At 42.1% G+C, this 22,289-nt stretch overlaps 1 protein-coding gene across 11 annotated transcripts in view; it reads right to left on the reverse strand.

Annotated features, from left to right (window-relative positions):
• The window catches only part of LOC138748799 (ryanodine receptor 1-like), a 394,433-nt gene that overhangs the window by 178,340 nt on the left and 193,804 nt on the right, over positions 1–22,289 (reverse strand). For all 11 annotated transcript variants that reach the window (XM_069909562.1, XM_069909560.1, XM_069909558.1 and 8 more), the window contains 4 exons: positions 18,861–19,024; positions 13,061–13,139; positions 7,995–8,084; positions 7,728–7,871 (listed from right to left, as the gene is read on the reverse strand). In XM_069909562.1, the coding sequence (XP_069765663.1) occupies positions 7,728–7,871; positions 7,995–8,084; positions 13,061–13,139; positions 18,861–19,024 (477 nt within the window). The remainder of the gene's footprint in view (positions 1–7,727; positions 7,872–7,994; positions 8,085–13,060; positions 13,140–18,860; positions 19,025–22,289) is intronic.

A 22,289-nucleotide genomic window follows, 5' to 3' on the forward strand; every position in this document is an offset into this window, starting at 1 on the left:
TGATAACCCTCGAACAGTGGCCACCCATGCAGACATTCTGTGGAATGCAAAATAGCAAGGCGCAAGGGCCACAGAAATTAGTGCTGCGTTAAACCAAAAGGCCCAAGTTCCATGAATACCGGCAACGAGGACGCACGTTCCCTCGGACAAGCACAACTCTGTGACAATGGCTACGATGCCTGTAACAGCCGACTCTACGTCTGGGATGAACTTTTCCAGTGCAAATTTCTAGTCAACACAGGTGCAGAGGTCAGTGGCCTTCCTCCTTCAGGCTTTGATACCTGTACCAGGAGCACAAGTCCGATGCTCACTGCGGTGAATAACAGTTTGATTTGTACATACAGTACCCCTGAAATTCAGCGACAATAATTTCACGTGGAAGTTCATTCTTGCTGATGTGTCCCGTCCGTTGCTGGCTGCCGACTTCTTCAGAATCCATTGATTGATGGTGGACTTAAAAGGGTGCCAGTTGGTGAACACCACAACACTCCAGACTTTCAGTCTTGGAAAAGGCAAACTACCCACCCCGTACCTAGATGCTGTAGAGTACTTGAACAATGAATTTGCCAAATTTCTTGCAGAGTTTCCATACATTGTCACTCCCCAGTTCTCCACTGCCACACCCAAACATGACACTGAACACCACATCCTCACCCAAGGACCTCCTCTGCACGCTTGTTCCAGACACCTGCTGCCCAACAAACTGTGGCTTGCAAAACAAGAGTTCCACAAAATGGAGGAACTTGGAATCTTACACAGGTCTGATAGCCCATGGGCTTTCCCACTACATATGGTGCCCAAACCCACTAGAGGCTGGAGACCTTGCAAGGATTACAGGCATCTCAACAATGCTACCACTACAGACCGCTATCCTGTGCCCCATATACAGGGCTTTACAGCTAATGTTCATGGGGCAGGGTATCTTCTAAAACTGACTGTGTGTGGGTACCAAGACTGCCATCATAACACTATTCGGCCTCTTCGAAATTTTGAGAATGCATTTTGGGCTCAAAAATGCTGCAGCAACATTCCAGCGACTGATGGACACAGTGGGGCGTGGCATGGACTTGCTTTTCATATACTTGGACGACGAACTCATCACCAGCCACTCCCACAAAGAGCACCTGCAGCATCTGCGTTTACTCAGGAGTTCAGGCTAACTGTGAACCCTGCCAAGTGCAAATTCTGGCAGTCCTCTATCGAGTTCTTGGGACATCAGATCAGTAGTCGGGATGTCGTTCCATTGCCTAGCAAGATGGAAGCCATCCTCAAATACACGAGGCCCAATACCATCAAAGGACTCCAGAAATTCATGGGCCTGGTCAATTTCTATCATTGCTTTCTACCCTCTCCAGTTCATATTATGAAACCCCCTCTTCAACCACGTGTCCAGCGACGTTAAAGAATTCAGGTGGACAAAGGAGATGATGGTAGGATTCCAGCAGACCAAAGAAGCCCTAGCAAAGGCATCATTGCTGGTCCATCCATAAATAGATGCGTCCAATGCGGCAGTAGGTGGGGTCTTGGAACAATACACCAATGACAATGGAAGCCTCTAGCATTTTTTTAGTAGGCACCTCCGCCCTCTGGAAGTGAAATACCGCATATTCGATAGGGATCTGCTGCTGCTGTACTTGGCGGTCAGACACTTCTGCTATTTTTTTGGAAGGCAGGGACTTCATGGCTTTTACTGATCACAAACTGCTAACGTTCGCTTTCATGAAAGCATCAGGTCCATGGTCATCCCGCCAGCAGCACAACCTATCTTATGTATCCAAGTTTTCAACCAGTATTACACACATCTCTGGTAAGAGTAATGTGGTGGTTGATGCCCTGTTCCACTCCTCCGTTCAAGCAGTATGTGCCCTCTCTCCGGGTGTAGACTACATGGCGCCTGCCAAAGCTCAGGGCCAGAGACTATGAACTCCAGGCTTATAGAAAGACTGTCACAAGCCTGCAACTTGGGCCGCAAGGTACCACTTTCCTGTGTGATTTTACCACAGGTCAGCCTAACCCCATCATCCTTGCTGCATGGAGACATTGCATTTTCAATGCCATTCACCGACTGCCCCACCCCTCACTCTAAACGATGGTCTGTCTGTCGACGTTTGTATGGCATGGACTCAAAAAGCAGGTCATGTACTGGCAAAACACGTGCACGGACTGCCAATCTGCAAAAGTGCAAAGGCGCCACTTCAGTCTTTCTAGTCACCACAGCGCAAATTTGACCATGTACATGTTGACATCGTCAGCCCGCTTCCGGTATCACGAGGGTCCAGGTACTTGTTAATGGTTATTGACAGATTCACTAGGAGGCCAGATTCATATACCAGAACTTTTATTTCTGCCTGGGTATCTCAGTTTGGCCTTTCCACACACATCACCACCAACAGAGGCCCACAGTTTACCTCTGCACTCTGGGACGTTTTGTCGTGACTGCTGGGAATGCACCTCCACCAACACAACAGCCTACCATCCGTAATTCCATAGGATCATGAAGGCTGCACTGATGGCCCATCTCCAGAGTAGTCAGCTTAGTATGGAGTCAAAAGGAATGGAAGATGATATAAATGTTTATTTTCCCCATCAGTGTTCACTCAGTAAAAGGGCACAGAGCTGTGGGAAGTAAGGAAAACATGCAGCCTGTACAGATTAAAGAAGAGGAAGTGCTTGATGTCTTAAAGCAAATAAGGGTAGATAAATCCCCAGGGACTGACAGGATATTTCCTCAGACCTTGAGGGAGACTGATGAAGAAATTGCAGGGGCTCTGACAGAAATATTTCAAATGTCCTTAGCCGCGGGTGTGGTGCCAGTGGATTAGAAGGTAATTGATATTGTTCCGTTGTTTAAAAACTTATAAAATTAAAGCTGGAAATGAGTGAGCCTGTTATTATTAGGTAAATTACTGGAAGGTGTTCTAAAAGATCGGATATTCAATTATTTGGATAGCTATGGACTGATAAGGGATAGTCAACATGGCTTTGTGTATGGTAGGTTGTTTTTAACCAATCTTATTCGAGGAGGTTACCAGCTAAGTTGAAGGAAAGGCTGTGGATGTTGTTTACACGGACTTTAGTAAGGCCTTTGACAAGGTCCCGCAAGGAAGGTTCAGGGGCTAGATATTCATGGAGAAGTAGTGAACTGGATTCAACAATGGCTGGACGGGAAAAGCCAGAGAGAAGTGGTGGATAATTGCTTCTCAGACTGTGACTAGTGGTGTGCCTCAGGGATCGATGCTGGGACCATTGTTGTTTGTCATCTATATCAATGATCTGGATGATAACATGGTAAACTGGATCAGCAAGTTTGCAGATGACACTGATTGGAGACATTATGGACAGCGAAGAAGGTTTTCAAAGCTTGCAGAGGGATCTGGACTAGCTGGAAAAATGGGCTGAAAAATGTCAGATGGAACTTACTGCAGACAAATGTGAAGTGTTGAATTTTGAAAGGACAAACCAAGAAAGGACATACACAGTATATGGTAGGGTATTGAGGATTGCAGTAGAACAGAGGGATCTGGGAATACAGACACATAATTCCCTGAAAGAGGTGTCATAGGTGGATAGGGTTGTTAAGAGAGCCCCCGAAGTTCCTCAACATGGTTATCCAACTGCACGAAAACCAACAAGGTTGGGTCAGATACAGCAATGAGCTCTCTGAACCCTTCTCCATTAACAATGGCGTGAAGCAAGGCTGCGTTCTTGCACCAACCCTCTTTTCAATCTTCTTCAGCATGATGCTGAACCAAGCCATGAAAGACTTCAACAATGAAGACGCTGTTAACATCCGGTACCGCACGGATGGCAGTCTCTTCAATCTGAGGAGCCTGCAAGCTCACACCAAGACACAAGAGCAACTTGTCCGTGAACTACTCTTTGCAGACGATGCCGCTTTAGTTGCCCATTCAGAGCCAGCTCTTCAGCGCTTGACATCCTGTTTTGCGGAATCTGCCAAAATGTTTGGCCTGGAAGTCAGCCTGAAGAAAACTGAGGTCCTTCATCAGCCAGCTCCCTACCATGACTACCAGCTCCCCCACATCTCCATCGGGCACACAAAACTCAAAACGGTCAACCAGTTTACCCATCTCGGCTGCACCATTTCATCGGATGCAAGGATCGACAACGAGATAGACAACAGCCTCGCCAAGGCAAATAGCGCCTTTGGAAGACTACACAAGAGTCTGGAAAAACAACCAACTGAAAAACCTCACAAAGATTAGCATATACAAGCCATTGTCATATCCACACTCCTGTTCGGCTCCGAATCATGGGTACTTTACTGGCATCACCTACGGCTCCTAGAACGCTTCCACCAGCGTTGTCTCCGCTCCATCCTCAACATTTGTTGGAGCGACTTCATCTCCAACATCGAAGTACTCGAGATGGCAGAGGCCGACAGCATCGAATCCACGCTGCTGAAGATCAAACTGTGCTGGGTAGGTCACGTCTCCAGAATGGAGGACCATCGCCTTCCCAAGATCGTGTTATATGGCGAGCTCTCCACTGGCCACCGAGACAGAGGTGCACCAAAGAGGAGGTACAAGGACTGCCTAAAGAAAGCTCTTGGTGCCTGCCACATTGACCACCACCAGTGGGCTGATGTCGCCTCAAACCGTGCATCTTGGTGCCTCACAGTTCGGCGGGCAGCAACCTCCTTTGAAGAAGACCGCAGAGCCCACCTCACTGTCAAAAGACAAAGGAGGAAAAACCCAACCAACCAATTTTCCCTTGCAACCGCTGCAACCGTGTCTGCCTGTCCCGCTTCGGACTTGTCAGCCACAAACGAGCCTGCAGCTGACGTGAACTTTACCCCTCCATAAATCTTCGTCCGCGAAGCCAAGCCAAAGAAAAAAAAAGGCATATTGACCTTCAGATATCAAAGTACTGAGTTAGGGGCTGGGATGTTATGATAAAGTTGTATGAGACATTGGAGAGGCCAAATTTGGAGTATTATGTGCAGTTTTGGTCACCTAACTACAGGAAAGATATCAATAAGATAGAAAGAGTGGAGAGAAGATTTACTAGGATGTTGCCTGGACTTCAGGAACTGAGTTACAGGGAAAGGTTAAATGGGTTAGTACTTTATTCCTAGGATCGTAAAAGAATGAGGGGAGATTTGATTGAGGTATTTAAAATTATGAGGGAGATAGAATAAATGTAGATAGGTTTTTTCCACTGAGGGCAGGTGAGATTCAAACCAGAGGACATGGGTTAAAGAGTGTCAGGGGAAAAGTTTAGGGGAACCTCTTCACACAGAGAGTGGTGGGGGTTTGGAACAAGTGTTCAGCTGAAGTGGTGAATGTGGGCTCAATTTTAAAATTGAAGAGGAATTTGGACAGGTCCATGGATGGGAGAGGTATCGAGTGCTGGGGACTGGGTGCAGGTCAGTGGGTCTAAGCAAAAAAAATGGCTTGGCACAGACTAGAAGGGCCAAAGGAGCTTGTTTCTGTGCTGTAATGTTCTATGGTTCTAGGGATCTTGGTGACATATCAAATTTTTTCAAGCTTCTGAGGAAGTAGAGGCATTGGTGCATTTTCTTGGTCATTACATCCACATGGGTAGACCAGGACAGGTCACTAGAGAGGTTTACCCCAAGGAATTTAAAGCTGTCTACTATCTCCACCTCAACACCATTGATGCAGATAAGAAGCAAGTTCTGCTCCACATATGGAAGTCTATAAAGCAGCTGTTCGGTCTTGCTCTGACTGACAGTGAGGTTGTCATTGACGGCATCCCACAACAGACCGTCCTATCATTTTTTTTCACTCCCCTGCCTGACAAGAAGTTTCAAAGGTCATCCAACTGCTGAAATAACAAAAGACCCATGAAACAGAAGAAATGCTAAAACTTGGTATGAATTTATGCTCTCATCTGGGAAGGGCAGGGCATGACAAAGAATCAAGGGCCGATTGTGACAATCTTCAAGAAATAAATAGATACATTAAGGAATTCAGGAGAAACTTGGGAAGTTAGAGGTTGGAAAACCAAATATGCTACTATATGGAATACCAAATTCATTACCTCCAATGGCTTTAAAGGGAAGTTGGGGCAGGAGAAAGAATTAAAAGGATATAATCGGTAAGGCAAGATGAATCCTGATGGAATCATTCGCAGAAGTCCTATTCTGTCCCTATACTCTGATCGACTTACCCATATATTATTCACTTCAACTCTAAAGGCCAGTATACAGATAGTCAACTGGAAGGTTATGTCTGACTAACAATTGAATGTTTAAAAGTCATTTAGACAGTTACATGGATAGGAAAGGTTTAGAAATACAAGGGACAAAGTCAGTTAAATGGCATTAGCTTAGATAGACAACATGGTCAGCATGGATAAGTTGGGCTCAGGAGCTGGTTTCCCTGCTGTATGACTCTATGTTACAAGGATCACAGTGATGACATGATCAGCAAGGCATTTGATAAGTCAAGGTTAATGATCTAAAAATCCATTCGATCCAAGGAATGTTGCAAAGTGGATTCCACATTGATTCAGTAGCTGGAAGCAAAGGATAATGTTTGTCAGTGTTTTTGTGACTGGGTCCATCCATACTCCATTGCCTTTTGTCATTTAATGATTTAGACCTAAATGAAAACAAAGATTCCAGATGGTAAAATTAATTATGCTACTGACAATGAGGAGAAAAATGACTTCAGGAAGATCCAGCCACACTGTTTTGTCACTTGAACAGAGAAAAAGGTAATCAGAAAAGTGGCACATAAAGAATTGGAGAGATATTGAGCCTTTGGGACATTGGAGTACATTCATAGATCTTTAATGGTAGTCTCCCAGGTCAATAATTGGATTTTAACAGCATACAAGATATTCCTTTTTATCACGTAATTCCTAGAATTCAAGATGCTCAAATGAAACCACAGTTTGAGTTCTGGTCATCACATTGTGGGCAGAATGTGATTGCACTGGGGAAGTTACAGATTTAGACATTTATGATGAAGTTGCCAGGACTAGAAAACTGTATCTATGAGTAAAGATAGGGCAAGTTACTGTATTTTCTCTGAGGGGAAATAACTGAGGTGGACAAATGCTTGGTCTAGATAAAACAAAGGGGATGAATAATCCATTCAGTAGCAGGGAATCGATCAATACTAACAGTGGTGGGAGGCGTGTTAGAGACTGAAACATTCATTGCATTCAAAAAGTACTTGAATTAGTATTTGAGGGACTTGTGCTGGATGGTGGGATTTAGGTGTGCGGCTCTTTTTATAATCTGCATTGGCACTGTGGTAATACACCACGAGCCAACTGCAGGTGGTAACCTGTGTACCTGCAGGAAGAGCACTGGAAGACAAGGCAACACCTGGCTGGCCTGAATGGACAAAGCCCCACCCGGTTGGCTGCCAATCACCCTCCGGGATATAAACTATATCTGGTCCCTTGAGGTCAGTCTCAGAGCCAGCACAGTTACTCTCACTGTCAGCACTGTGGAAGTTTGTGTGGAATAAAGCCCGTTGAACAGATTTTATGTTTCTGCTCGATAGCTCATCACAAGTATACTAGGCTGAATGACCAACTTGTTGAAAATGTTCTACAATTTTATGAAAAAAGAAATAAAAATCCCCTGAAGAATAAACACCAGAATCTGTGAGGTCAAATTGCCTTTGAGTTCTACAAATTATTAGTTGGACGAACCATGTTTTCCACTATCAAATTCTGATAATTTTAATAATAAAATTTATCAATAAATTACTAAAATCTCCACTAACCTGGGCAGACTGTGAAACCTTCCGAGTTTTCTTTTCTCCCTTCTCACTTTTTTCCACTCCCTCACCTGCTTTTTCAATTGTCCACTCCCATGCAATCATGGCTTTCAGGGATTCCTTGATGGGCCACCTATAGATTTCTCGGTCCTGGAAAACAAGGCAAAAGTTTGAAACTAATTTAATCTTTTTTTTATATAAATCAATCAGCAGCGGTAGTTAATATGGATAAAAAATTTACATGATCAAATGTCAGTTAAGTGACTTTTATACCTTTTCAGAGAATGTTTTGTATGGTCTCAACCAAGGGTGATTTCGAGCCTCTTCATCAATAATTTCACCATAACTCCAGTTGTTTTGTATCTAATGAACAAAAATACATTGGGTTTACAATCCAGAACTTGGAGCATGGTGAATGTGATCTTCACAATGTAATAACTCCAAGAGAAATTCAGGGAGCCAGACCGTCTTGAGGCTTTTCTTTTAAACAGCACTAAAAACAATTTGACTCTATTATCTAAGAAGGAAGATTGAAGTACCCTCCTCACATCAGTTGCCTGCTGAAGTTAATTTCCTTTTTTTTCTGCATTATTGCATCTCATCTCCACCAAAGCTTCTGCTGGAATGAAACAAATATACAGGACTAATAGAAAACTATTCGACCTTGGTCACCTCCACTCCAGATGCAATATTACTGCAACAGAAGTTAAACTGCATCATGCAGCTAAGGCACACATGCCTGATTATCCCATGGCCAGAGAGGTGGAAAGGGGACAGCAATGGATTAGAGACCCCAGCAAATGCCAGAAAGGGGGCTGAGAAAACTTTTCCAACATTGGTGGCGGACAGTGAGGTTGCAATTACAGAAGATGGAGAGGAATGGGAAACGGCTCAGTACTGGTCACAGAAGGGCTGGTAGCTTCTGGGTTGGCATGGTGTAATTGATAGAGATTGATGGAGTAGGTATGCATGGGTGGCAGGAATTTATCTATTCACTGGCAACACAATCTGATTATGTGCTGAGAGTATCCAATAATGTCTCCAGTTCTATGTGTTAAAAATTCACAGCCATCCTCCAAAAAAAGGAGGCTCACAAGAATGACCACATCCCTTGTGTTTCTGAAGTGGAAATAACATTGAGCATCAGAAGGGTGATTCATGACAGAAAGTTTCCAGTGAAGTTTTAGTGACGTAAAACAGAAATGAGTTTTCAGTTGTATATTGCTGAGAAAAACAAATGCAATGCTGAAGTAAAATATGAAAGTCTGCAGCCACCGTGGTTAAAGTAAAAACACAAAGCTGGAGAACTCAGCAGGTCATACAATTTACTTTATACTGCAAAGATAAAGATACATAACCAACGTTTCAGGCTTGAGCTCTTCATCAAAGTATGAGCGAACTGTAGGCAGGCACCCAAACTTACATTTAGCTCATATCTTGATGAAGAGCTCAAGCCTGAAACACTGGTTATGTATCTTTATCTTTGCTAATATAAAGTACACTGTTTGACCTGCTGAGTTTCTCCAGCACTGTGTTTTTATAAATGCAATCCAATTGAATTTACACACACTTATCATTTATTTTCAAAGACTACAAATTCTCTTGTACCTTTAAAATGCCCTCTGAAAATATTGACACTTAAAGGAACAAGAAAAGTCAGATGTGGATAGGAGCAAATGAAATCCAGGACAGCTGAGGAAAGTCCTTCATTATGTATCCCAAGCAGTATTCCTACTTCCCTCATTCCCATTAAGGTGGGTTTTGTCACTTGGCTCTCATTGGCTTCACTGGATTTCCTACAACTCCCACTGAGGGACAGCTTCATATAGGGAAGCAGTTCAAAATGCCACTGCACATCAATTCATACCACAAAACTCTTAGAAATGTAAGAAGAACATTTCTATTGGTATAAAATCAGATTTAAAAAGGACGAAATTGGACTATCTTTGGCCAGGAGGTAGATTGTCAGAGTTCAATTGCAGGAGCAGAATAGAATTCACATCAGATCATTTAGTCCCTGTTCAGTGCCAGTTTATTATACCTGTGGCAATGTGCTACTCGAAATAAAATTATAACTATTTGGTATTTATGGCATGTGAAGTCACGGAAAAACATTTCACATCCATGCTCCAAAAAAAAATTCAAGACCAAATATTAATTTTCTGACACATTTCCCACACAAGCCAAGCAAGAAGGTGTGAAATTTTAGTTCATCTTTGATCTTGATTGTATTTTTTTGACTGTGAACACATTAGGCATGTTGGAACAAAGCCTGAATTGTAAACCATCATGGAGTTTACAAAATATGATCAACTAAACATGCTGTATTGGTTTGATTATAAAATAACCCATGTACCTGTATTTATAACATTATACAGGCCTCTGGTGGAAGACTGATAGAAAACAGAGCATTAAAGGCCCTTTGGCCCATGATGTTGTGCTGACCCATGTAAACTCACTGTACAACAATCTAACCCTTCTGTCCCTCACACCCATAACCATCTATTTTCCTTACATCCACGTACCTATGCAAGTGTCTTCTGAATGCTCCTATTGTACCAGCCTCCAATACTAACCCTGGCAATGCATTCCAGGCACCGACTACTCTCAATGTTTGGAAAAAAAAACATATCTCTGACATCTCCCCTAAACTTTCCTCCACTCCTCTTAAAAAGATGTCCTCTGATATTTGCTATTGCCATCCCTGGAAAAAGGTGCTGGCTGTCCCTGATCTTACACACTTGTATTGTTACCTGATACTTTTTTGAATAGTTTTATGATCAAACAAGTATCAAGAAGTATCAATAGTTTTATGATCAAACAAGTATCAAGAATTAACCACCACAAATATATAAAATAAAATGAAAAGGAATTATTAATAAAGATTGTTCACATTTCCAAAAAAGATCCTGTTCCTTCTCCCCAAACAAAAACTCCTTAAAAGAAAATAGAAATTAGAAAAGAAGAGAAAGAGAAGAAATAAAGAAATAGAAGAAGAAAAGATAAAGGAAAAAAGAAAGGAAAGGGAACTGATGGGATCCGGCATCCAGTTCAGAAAGTCCAAATTCTTTTTCTATCTAGATCTCAAATATGGGAAAAAAAGGGATGGAGAATTCATAGATAGTGGAAGAGCCTTAAGTATTCAATCTTATATTTGTAAATATGGTACCATACCTGCAAAAACATATTGTATTCCTTCCTTAAATTGTCAGTCGTTTACTCCAGGGGGAGACAGCTACTATGCATTTCTGCACATTCAGACCCTGTCTGATTCCCGACCTGATACTTCACTCCAAAGAGTAAAGCCTAACCCTATCAACCTTGCTTTAAAGGACAGGTTCTTCAACCCAGGTAACATACAAGTAAATATCCCTGCATCCTCTCTGAAGTTTTTACATCCTTCCTGCAATGAGGCAACTAGAACAGAATATAATACTCTAAGTGTGTTTTAACCAGAGTTTTATAGAGCTGCAACATTATCTCAGAACTCTTGAACTCAATTGCCTGAATAACGAAGGCCACCATACCATGCACCTTCTGAACCACTTTATCAGCCTGTGTGCCAACCTTGAGGAATCTACGTCCCTGGACCCCAGCAACCCCTGTTGCTCAACAATGTTAAGAACCCTACCCTTAGCCATGTACTTGGTTTTCAAGTTCGACCTTTCAAAGTGCATCACTTCATTCTTCTCCGGATTGAATTCCCCTGCCAGTTTTTTGCCAAACTATCTATTAGGTGCTCCCATTTTAATTTCCATTTGAGAGGGACTGTCACTGTAAGAGCTAACAAATCAACCAGCAAGCCCTGCAAACTAGGAGAGGACAGTGCCTGACAGCAGACTGAGAGAGGATGTGTTCCAGGGACACAGGTCACGTGACCAACATATTAAAGAAACAGTCAGTACATTGTTTGATCAGGAAGCAGCACTTGGAGCAGAGCTCTTTGGAGGAATAAGTGGCCTTGTGTGGTAATGAACAATTTGTTGAAGGAGAATTAGGATACCACACCGTGACCATTGTGATGGTTATTTTGGATGAACCACAAGAGGGTTCTGGAAGCAGAGAAAATACTGCATTTGGATTGTTGTCAGTTGATCCACTGAAAGGATAGTTTTGACGACCACTTGTGTGAAAGGGCATTTTCTCTAGAAGCACCTCGAAAAGGATTTTACAAGTTGACAACAGTCTGTGTAATGGCCTGGAGTATTCCACACACGCACACAACCACACCGACGGAAGGGTATTCATGAATAATTGGGGGTTAAGTTTAGATAAGGTGTTATATTATTAGTAATTAATAATAAAAATATTATTTTAAATGTAACACTGACTTAGCAAATTTCTATTGCTGCTGCCTGAGCCGTAACATATGCATCCTGTCTATATCCTGTTGTAGCCTTCGACAACCTTAATTATCCATAATATTCCAACTTACTGAACAAGGGGACAGACATCATTTGCCAATCTCCAATTCTCTGTTACCTCTCCTGTGGCCAGGGAGGTCTCAAAGATAATCACCAACACCCAGCAACCTCTTCCCTCATTTCCTGTAATAACCTGGGTAGATCCCATCCGGTCCTGGAGTCTTATCTGTCTGATATTTTAAAGGAGATCCAATACTTCCTCTTTCTTAACCCTACCATGCTCCAACACATTAGCCCTTCAATACTGACGTTATATTTCCCAAGATCCCTCTTCCTAGTGATTACTGAAGCAAAGATACATACCTCTCCTCCTTTATCCTAATTGATCCTACCCTCATTCCAGTCATTCTTTTTCTCTTCACCTATGTGTAGATTATCTCAGGGTTCTCTTTAATGCTACATGAGAAGTCTTCTCATGCCTCTTCTAGTTTGCCTGATTCCTTTGTTAAGCTAATTCCTGGCTACCATACAATTCTCATCAGTTCTTCCTGACTTTTACTTCCTAAACCTTGTGAAGGTTTCCTTCTTTTTCCCAACTAACTATCCCACATACCTTGTCAACCATGGCTCCTTTACTCTGCCATCTTTTCCACGATTCCGTGGGACATACCTATCCAGGAACCCATGCCTGCAGTGCCAGTGCTTTTCTCTGAGAACATCTGCTTCCAATTTACTCCTTCAAGTTCCTACCTTCATCCATGGCAATTAAGCCTTTCCCCAATTAAATAATGTCTACTCCTATTCTTGTCCATATATAAAGGTCAGGGAGTTGTGGTTATTGTCTTCGAAGTCCTCTCCCATCAAGAGCTCTGTCACCTGACTGCATTCATTACCCAGTACTAAATCCAGAAAGGCATCATTCTTGTAGTAAAATGAATTATAATTAAGAAAATAAAAGCAGAAAAGTTATCATACCTTCTCAAAAGCCCACTTGTCATGCGTATACTCAGCATATTTGTTGATAATGGGATCCAATTTTTCAGGAATGATGACACTGTAAAAATCATATCAAATAGTTTGATTTACAAATGATGTTTTGGAAAATCTAAAAAACATCTTTATCCATTGTTCAGGCCAGCATGGTGAGCATAGCAGTGAGTGCAACATTATTGCATTGCCAATCCGGTCGGTGCTGTCTGTAGGGATTTTGTATGTTCTCCCTGTGACTGGATGGTTTCCTCTGGGTGGTCCTCCCACCCTCCTAAATTGGTAGGCTAATTGGTGCATTTGGGTGCCATTGGCCTGTCGGCATTCAGCACCTTTTTCCAGGGAACATCTGTTTAAGAGGAGTGGAGGAAAGTTTAGGGGAGATGTCAGAGGTAGGTTTTTTTTCACACTGAGAGCAGTCGGTGCCTGGAATGCATTGCTGGGATTAGTGTTGGAGGCTGATACAATAGAGGCTTTCGAAAGACTCTTGGATAGGTATGTGGATGGAAGAAAAATAGAGTTATGGGTATGAGCGTTAGATTGTTGTGGAGTGGGTTTACATGGGTCAGCACAACATTGTGGGCCAAAGGGCTCTTCCCTCACTTCTTGTAATATCCTGGATACATCTCATCTGGTCTCAGAGACTTATCTATCTGAATATTTTTAAGGAGATCCAATAGTTCCTCTTTCTTGACCCTAAAATGCTCTAGCACATTAGCCTGTTCTACAATGACATTACATTCCTTCACCATCAGTTGGGCCTACAAACAGTCCTTACAAGTAACACTTGTGAATCTGCAGGGGTCATCTACTGCATCTGGTGCTCCTGTTTTGGCCTCATCTACCATAAGATCATTTGTTGAGCAACTTCGCTCTGTCCGCTGCAATAATGGGGACTTCCTAGAGGCCAACCATTTTAATTCCATAACCCTGATAATGTGAAGGAAAATCCAAAGGGTTTCCACAAGTGTATTAAAAGTTATCGGATAGTATGGAACAAAATTTGACCGCTATAAAATCAGCGTGGTCAACTATTTGTGGAGCCTCGTGAAACGGGGGAAATCTTGAACAATTTTTTTTGCATCGGTATTTACGCAGGAAACTGGCATAGTGAATAAGAATGGAAGGGAAACAAATAGAAGTATCATGGGACACATGGAGTTTAAGGAGAAGGAGGTACCTGCTGTCTTGCAATGAATAAAAGTTGACAAATCCCCTGGACCGGATGATATTCCCCTGCACCAGATGATATTCCCCTGCACCTTGAAGGAGACAAGTGTTGAAATTGCAGGGCCCTGGCAGATAGATTCAAAATGTCCTTAGTCATGGGAGAGGTGCCAGAGGATTGGAGAGTAGCTCATGTCGTCCTGCTGTTTAAGAAGGGCTCCAAAAGTAAATCAGGCAATTATAGGCTAGTGAGCATGACGTCAGTAATATGTAAATTATTTGAAGGATTTCTGAGAGAAAGGAGATATAGATATTTGGACCGTCATCAGCTGATTAAGGACAGTCAGCATGGATTTAACAAATCTTGTAGAGTTTTTTTGAGGAAGTTACCAAGAAGGTTGATGAGGGAAAGGCTGTGGATATTGTCTATATGGACTTTAGTAAGGCCTTTTACAAGGTTCTACATGAGAGGTTGGTTCAGAAGATTAGGACACTAGGTGTACATAGAGGTTTCAAAGTGGATTTGAAATTGGTGGAAGAAAACAGAGAGTGGTGGTGGATGGTTGCTTCTCAGACTAGAGGGTCTGGGTCGAGTGGATCTGTGCAGGGACCATTATTGTTTGTAATCTATATAAATGTCCTAGATGATGACGTGGTGAATTGGATCAACAACAAAGATAGGAGGCATCGTGAACATTGAGGAAAATTTTCAAAGCTTGCAGAGGGATCTGGACCTGTTGGGGAATTAGGCCAGTAAATAGCTGATGGAGTTTAGTGCAGTAAGTGTGGGGTGTTGCACTTTGGAAGAGTGAATCAGGGTGGGACATACACAGTAAATGGTAAGCTGTTGAGGAGCAAAGAGATCTGGGAATACATATATATTGTTCCCTGAAGGTGGCATAGCATGTGGACAGAACTGTAAATAAAACATTTGGCATCTTAGCCTTTATAAATCAAAGTATTGAGTATAGAAGTTGGGATGTTATGTTGAAGTTATTCAAGACATTGTTGAGGCCACACTTAGACTATTGTGTGCAGTTCTGGTCGCCCAGCAGCAGGAAATATATCAATAAGATTGAAAGAGTGCAGAGAAGATTTACTAAGATGTTGAGTTACCAGAAAGATTAAACAGGTTAGGACTATACTATGAGGGGAGACTTGATAGAGGTTTATAAGATTATGAGGGCCATAGTAGATGTGTAGGATGTTTTCACTTAGATTGGGGGAGATAAATATAAGAGGTTATAGCTTTGGCTGAAAGGGGAAAGGTATAAGGGGAACATTAGGGGAAGTTTTTCACTTAGAGAGTGGAAGGAGTTGCTTTCTGACGTAGTGAATGCAGATTCAATCTTGAGTTTTAAAAATAAATTGGATAAATACATGGATAGGAGTGGTCTGGAGGGTTATGGAATTAAGAGTAGGTCAGTGGAACTAGTTAGCTTTTTGGTTGGCACAGACCAAAAGGGTCAAATGGCCTGTGCTGTAATGTTTTATGGTTCTAACCCATGTACACTGACAGGCGTGAGCATGGCCTCATGCACTGTCAAACATTTGCTACCAGCAAAATTAAGGATCAACACCTAATATTCCATCTAGACACTCTCCAACTAGATGGCACTAACATCAACCTCCCATTTTTGTTAGGCCCTTCCTAGTCTCTCTCTCTGTCCTTATCCCTCTGTCTCCCTTCCTCCAGATCCCCACCCACTTCCCTGTCCATTCAAAGAGCTACCCACTCCTCCTATCACTCAGCTTTTTTCTCTTTTGCCTCCCACCCACATCAACACATGAGATCTTGCCTGTTGGCCTGTGCACCTCCCTCCCCCTTCTTCCCTCCTCTCCTCCCCCCACCTTTTTAGACACACCAGCCTGCTTTTTGCACATACCTTGACAAGGGCTCAGGTCTGAAATGTTGGTTATATCCCTTTTGCTTCCTACGTTGACGCTGTGTGACCTGCTGAATTTATACAATACTTTTGTGTATTGCACCACAATCTCAGCATCTGCTTACTTTCCTGTTTAACTGCACTTGTCACAAGTTTCACCACAACATAGCTCCTTTGACCCAATCTCTGCATGCTGACAAGGTGCCAACCGAGCTCGTCCCATATCCTTTCAAACATTTCCTGTCCATGTACCTGTTCAAATGTCTTTCAAACACTGAACATTCCAGGCCCTACTGCTTCCTCTGGAATCTTGTACCTCAGTTCTTTTTCTCCTCAGTCACTCTGACTTTTCACAGAGTTCTATGTTTTCCAAATGTGACTAAATCCTCTCCATTAGAGTATTCTCCAAAAAAAATTACTGATGTAAGGATACAAATCCCCCTGTACAAATCTCCCCTCTTGCATCCCTCAGCTTCCATCATATCCTGGGGACTTATCCATATTAATGTTTCTCTATTCACCCAACACATTTTTAATATCAACATGTACAAGAATATCAACACACACCTCTCTAATCTCACCATCATCCCTGTCCCAGCTCTGTGCTGAACACTGGTGTGAAGTACACATTAATCACCTCACCCATTTTGGCTCCACCATAGATTTCCTCTTTCACCTTCCCTTTTCCTTTAGCTCCTATACCTTGAGACTTTCACTAATCCTACTTGTGAAGGACACTTCATGCCCCTTATTCCCTCCTATTTATTTTATCGCGCTTTCTCCTGTTTTCTGTATTTTCCTCGTTCTTTGATTAATTTCAGCTTCTGAGACCCTCACACATTTTCTTTTATTTTTTGACCATCTTTCAACCTCTTGTCATCCAAGGTTCCCGAATCTTCCATCCTTATCCTTCATTCTCACAGGAGCATTCTGGTTCTGAACTCTATCCTTTAAAAGACTCCCACATCACATGTGGAATTATCCTCAATCGACTTTGCCCAATTCCTGCCGAACACTGTTGAAATGACCTTTTCCCAATTTACCAATTTCTCCTGAGAACCAGTTTTGTTCTTTATGCAAAACGATCATAAACTTTACAGAATTATTATCACTGTCCCCAAAAATGCTCCTCCACCAAAACTTCAATTACCTGGCTAGTCTCAAATCAAGGTCTCATGTGGTCTAATCCCTAGATGGACGAGCTACATGCTGTTTAAAGAAACCCTTCTAGATGCACTTTCCAATTCTGCCCCATGCATTAAGGGAGTCAATACTGTTGAAATCCGTCACCCATTATCTCTTCCTCTTATTCCCACTGACTACAAATATAACCCTCCTAGACGTCCTCTCAGGTGCAGCTATGACGTTCTCCTTGATCAGTAATGCAACTTCACCATCTCTTTTATATCCTGTAATAAGACAATGAAACCCTGGATCATAAAGCTGCCAGTCCTGCCCTATAATAGCTATATCATAGTTACACCTGCCACATCTGTTAGACTCTAAATGTTAGAGCCTTTGCATTAAAATTAATGCACTTTAGACTGTCAGTAATGCTACGTTCATTCATCTGGCCCTGCCTATTGCTGTTATTAGACTTACTTGATTGAATCTTGGCTTCCTCCTCCTGATGTACTGCTTCCCTTCCCACCCTGTTGCTACATATCGTTGCTCTTCAAATAGAGGTGCAACTTGTCCAGCTAAGCTGGAATAGATCCCAATGATTCAAGTATCTGAAGCCCTCCCTTCGACATCAGCTCCATAGATAAGCATTCAACTGTACTGCCCTTCATTTATTATCTCTGCTACCATGTGGCACAGGGAGTAATCAATGAGAGGGCAATCCTAAAGGTCCTGTTATTTAACCTTTCTACCCAATACTCGAAATTCCTTTGGAGGACGCATCTCTCTTCCTGCCCAAGACATGGGAATGTGGACCTCCAGCTGCTCACTTTTCCCTTTCAGGACCTTGGATTGTAATAGAGAGAAAACTTAGTTTAAAAAAAGTCACAAATTCAGGTGGGGCAATAAGAGGCTGGAGAAAATCCATTAGCTTTTTGGGAAAATTATTTTTCTAGATGCCAGTCCTCTGCTATGAGAAATTTGCAAAAGAAATGAGCATCACTCTCAAAAACACGTGAATGGCTTATTTGTCAAGAGTCACTGACAAAGAGCATCTTCAATTCCATAGACCATTAAATACTGCACATAAACAGGTGCTCTGTTGGAACAGATTCCTCACTGGTTGAGAAAATCAATATGACAGGCAAGTTGTATGCAGAGATGTACACTATCCCCGATATTACCACAAAGAGCTGTTATTGTTTTACTCATATCACATATTATAGTAAAATTCTGAGAACCCATCATCTTACTGTTTGGACCTTTCAATGGTCTGGCATTAGGTGATGTTCGCTGAGCTCCTTCCAGTCACAGGGGCGCTACTTCTGTATTCTACTTCACTCACTGACACCCTTCCCCCCACCCCCCACATTCCTTTCTGTCTCACTGGCACCCTGATGCCTGCACTCATGTCTGACTCACTAGAAAATGTATCAATCTGTGAATTTTAAAAATTGCTAAGTATTAATAGAATAACATTCAGCAGACTGGAAATTCTGCTGGCCTGGCTCCATCAAAGCCCCAGTTGTGCTATATTATTGGAATTTTAATCTAATTCATTAACAATTCACCAAAATCGGAAATTGAGCTGAGAAGATTAGAATAATTCATACTTCAGTGTGTCCACGGGTTTAGGGTCAAAGTTGCCTTCTGAATCCACTGAAGCCTTTTTCTCAACCTTGGAGGAATAGCTTGCATCAACATAATCTGGAGGCAGTGCCCCAGCTATTCCACAAAGGCACTGCATAACCGCCTTGAACAAGTCCGAATCATATTTCTGTAAAACACATGTAATTATTGAATTTAAATTTCAGCTTCATCAATCAATTTAAAGAAAATCATCAACTATTTATTAGTGTTCTAGAAAAATATTACGATATGCCAACTGGTGAGCCCTAAATAAAGTACATGAAATAGGCTTAAGTGGTAACTTAATCTAAATTGCAAGAACATACAACAATATAGTACAGGCCCTTTAGCCCAAAAGGTTGAGTCAATATTGTAAACCCACTCCACGATTAATCAAACCCTTCCCTCCCTCACAGCACATAACCCACCATTTTTCATACATACACATTCCTATTTAGGAGTCTTTTAAATCTCTATTGTGTCAGCCTCCACTACTAATCCAAGCAATGATTTCAGGTGCCCACCACCCACTGTGTGAAAAATCTACTTCTGACATCTTCCCTAAACTTTCCTCTGCTCAACCTAAACAGATGTCTTCTTGTATTGGCCATTGCAGACCTGGGAAAATAAAGGATACTGACTATTCACTCTATCAAATGATCCTCATAACCTTATTCTTCTCATCCTCCATCACTCCACAGAGAACAACCCTTGCTCACTCAATCTTTCTTCAAATAACAGGTTCTCTCATCCAGCAGCATCCTGGCAAATCTCCTTTGCACCTTCTCTCAAGCTTCCACATCCTTCTGACTCTTAAGTATGGTTTAACTGCATTATTTTGTGGCTCTTGAACTCAATTCCTTGGGAGATGAAGGCTAACACCCCATACACCTTCTTAACCAGCCTTTCAACATGAATGACAACCTTGATTGTAAGGTTGGTGATGCGAATAGTTAAATTTGCATGACTTAAGGAATGAATAATGTTTCATTTCACTAGGAACAGTGACTTGAATATGAAGTCAGTGTAGAACAGGCTGATGTGCAAGTCCATGTTGAGGTTAAGAGAGAGGGAGGGAGTGTTGGGGTTTCTGAAAAAAAAACATTCAGCTAGTTAAGTCTGCAAGCTGAATGGGATTTTCCCCACATTACTCTGGGAAATGAGGGAAGATATTGTTGGGGCATTGACAAGATCTTTGATCCTTTCTGGCCACAGGCACTATAGGATTGGAGGAAGACAAATATATTCCTTTGTTCAAGAAAGGCAAGTGGACAATCCTGGATATATAGACCAGTGAGCCTTACATCAGTGATGGGAAAATTGGAGAGGATTCTCAGGAACAGGACTGAAGAGCATTCGATTAGATTCAGAATAGTCGCCCACAGAAAGCAGAAGGTGGTAGTGGATGAAGTGTAATTTACCTAGTGGTCAGTGACAAGTGGTGTTCTTCAGGGATCTGATCTGGGACCCCTGATCTTTGTATATGGATGAAGAATTGGAAAGGTAGATCAGTAAGCTTGCAGATGACATAGAGGTTTGTAGGTGTATAGATCATGTGGAAGGATGGTTACAATGGGAAATAGGATGCAGAGTTGGGCAGCCATGGTAGATGGAGTTCAAATTGGATAAATGTGAAGTAATAAACTTTGGAAATAAACTTCATGGCAGGATTCTTAGCAGTGTGGAGGAAGACGGAGATCGTGGGGTCCAGGTCCATGGATTCCTCAAAATTGCCACGCAGGTTGATATGGAGGTTAAGAAGGCGATATGGTGTTCTGGCCTAGACTCCGGTATTACTCAGTTGATTGAATTCAAGAGCTGTGAGGTAACATTGCAGGTCTATAAATCTCTGGTTAGACCACGAGTATTGTGTTCATTTCTGCTCGCCAGATAAAAGGATGTGGAACCTTTGGAGATGGAGCAAAGGAGATTTGTCAGGATTCCTCCTGGATTGGAGGACATGTCTTGTGAAGGTTCAACAAGTTAGGGCTTTTCTCTTTGGAGTGAAGATGATGGGAGGTGACTTAGTAGAGGTATATAAGATTATGAGATACATAAATAGGTTGGACAGCCAGCACCCCTTTCCCAGGGTGGCAATGGCCAATATCAGAGGACATCTGTTTAGGGTGAGTGGAAGAAAGTTTAGGGGAAAACACAAGAGGTAACATGTTTTTTAAAAATTTATTTTAAACACACAATAGCAGAGGCCTGGACCGCACCCATGGGGAGTGATGGTGGAGGCTGATACAATAGAGACATTTAAAAGACTCTCAGTCAGGCACATGGATGGAAGAAAAATAAAGTGTTCTGGGCAGTGAATGAAGAAAGTTGTTGGTGTTGGGGAGGTTCCCTGCCTATTGCTGATGGTCATGTGACCTCCCCATCTGAAACTCATTCAGAAGTCACACCACCTATCAGTACATAGTGTATTTTTTGTTTCACTTATTGTTACAAATTTAAGGTGGAGTGCCAGTTAAGACTGGGCTCATACCACTGGTCAGTGCGTACCTTGCCATGGGCTGGTTCAAATCATTCAGTGTCTTTATTGGCACCAACATAGAAGACACTCTTGCTCTCTGCCTTGTGGTGCTAGCCCAGGAAACCATTCCATGCCAGGTCGCTGCTGTTGACATCATTTGGAAGGGTTGTGGGTAAGGTGTGCACTGCACTGAAGCTGAGCCATGCTATTGCTATAGCTCAAGTTGCTATAGATCAATACTAGGAGTACAGCCACCACTCTCAACTGATCAGGGGTCTGAGAACGTGTGAATACCCCTGAGGGTTGAGTGGTACCAGATCCACCTCCCTTTATTTAGGGGTGGTATAACCCCTGCTTATAGGGTGTGGCATAACCCCTGCTTATAGGGTGCAAATGACTGCATCACCTGTGTAAATTAATACTTGTACGGTCTCTGGTCTATTGTTATGATCGATGCCCACGCTGCCTTATTAATTGTGCAAATAAAGTTACGTTTGATGGCAAACCCTTGTGTCCAGACTCATCTCTATTCTAACCCACCAAACTGACATTTTTGAAAGAAAGCAGTTGTGGAGCAGGTTTATCTACCCTAGGCTAGCACAACATCATGGTCTGAAAGGCCGGTACTATGCTCTAATGTTCCATACTTTATAAATGCAAATACTAACTTTCCTTCTATAGTTTGCTCAGTTACTGCCTGTGAAAGATTGAACTTGATGAATATAGAAGATTTAACCAGTGTGTTTGTGCCATTCAATCACAAACCTGATCGAAAACCTGTTCTTTTAGGATTTAAATTTTATTGAGTTCTTTAAAAAAAGTTTTCGCAAACCACTGAGTGAGTCAGTGTTAAAATTATGTACATAATAAGTTTCAAAACATAAACACAACAGTAAAATATCAATGTAATGACCCTAAGGATTTATTTAGACCT

This window comes from Narcine bancroftii, chromosome 13, assembly GCF_036971445.1.
Source record: "Narcine bancroftii isolate sNarBan1 chromosome 13, sNarBan1.hap1, whole genome shotgun sequence".
Lineage (NCBI taxonomy): Eukaryota > Metazoa > Chordata > Chondrichthyes > Torpediniformes > Narcinidae > Narcine > Narcine bancroftii.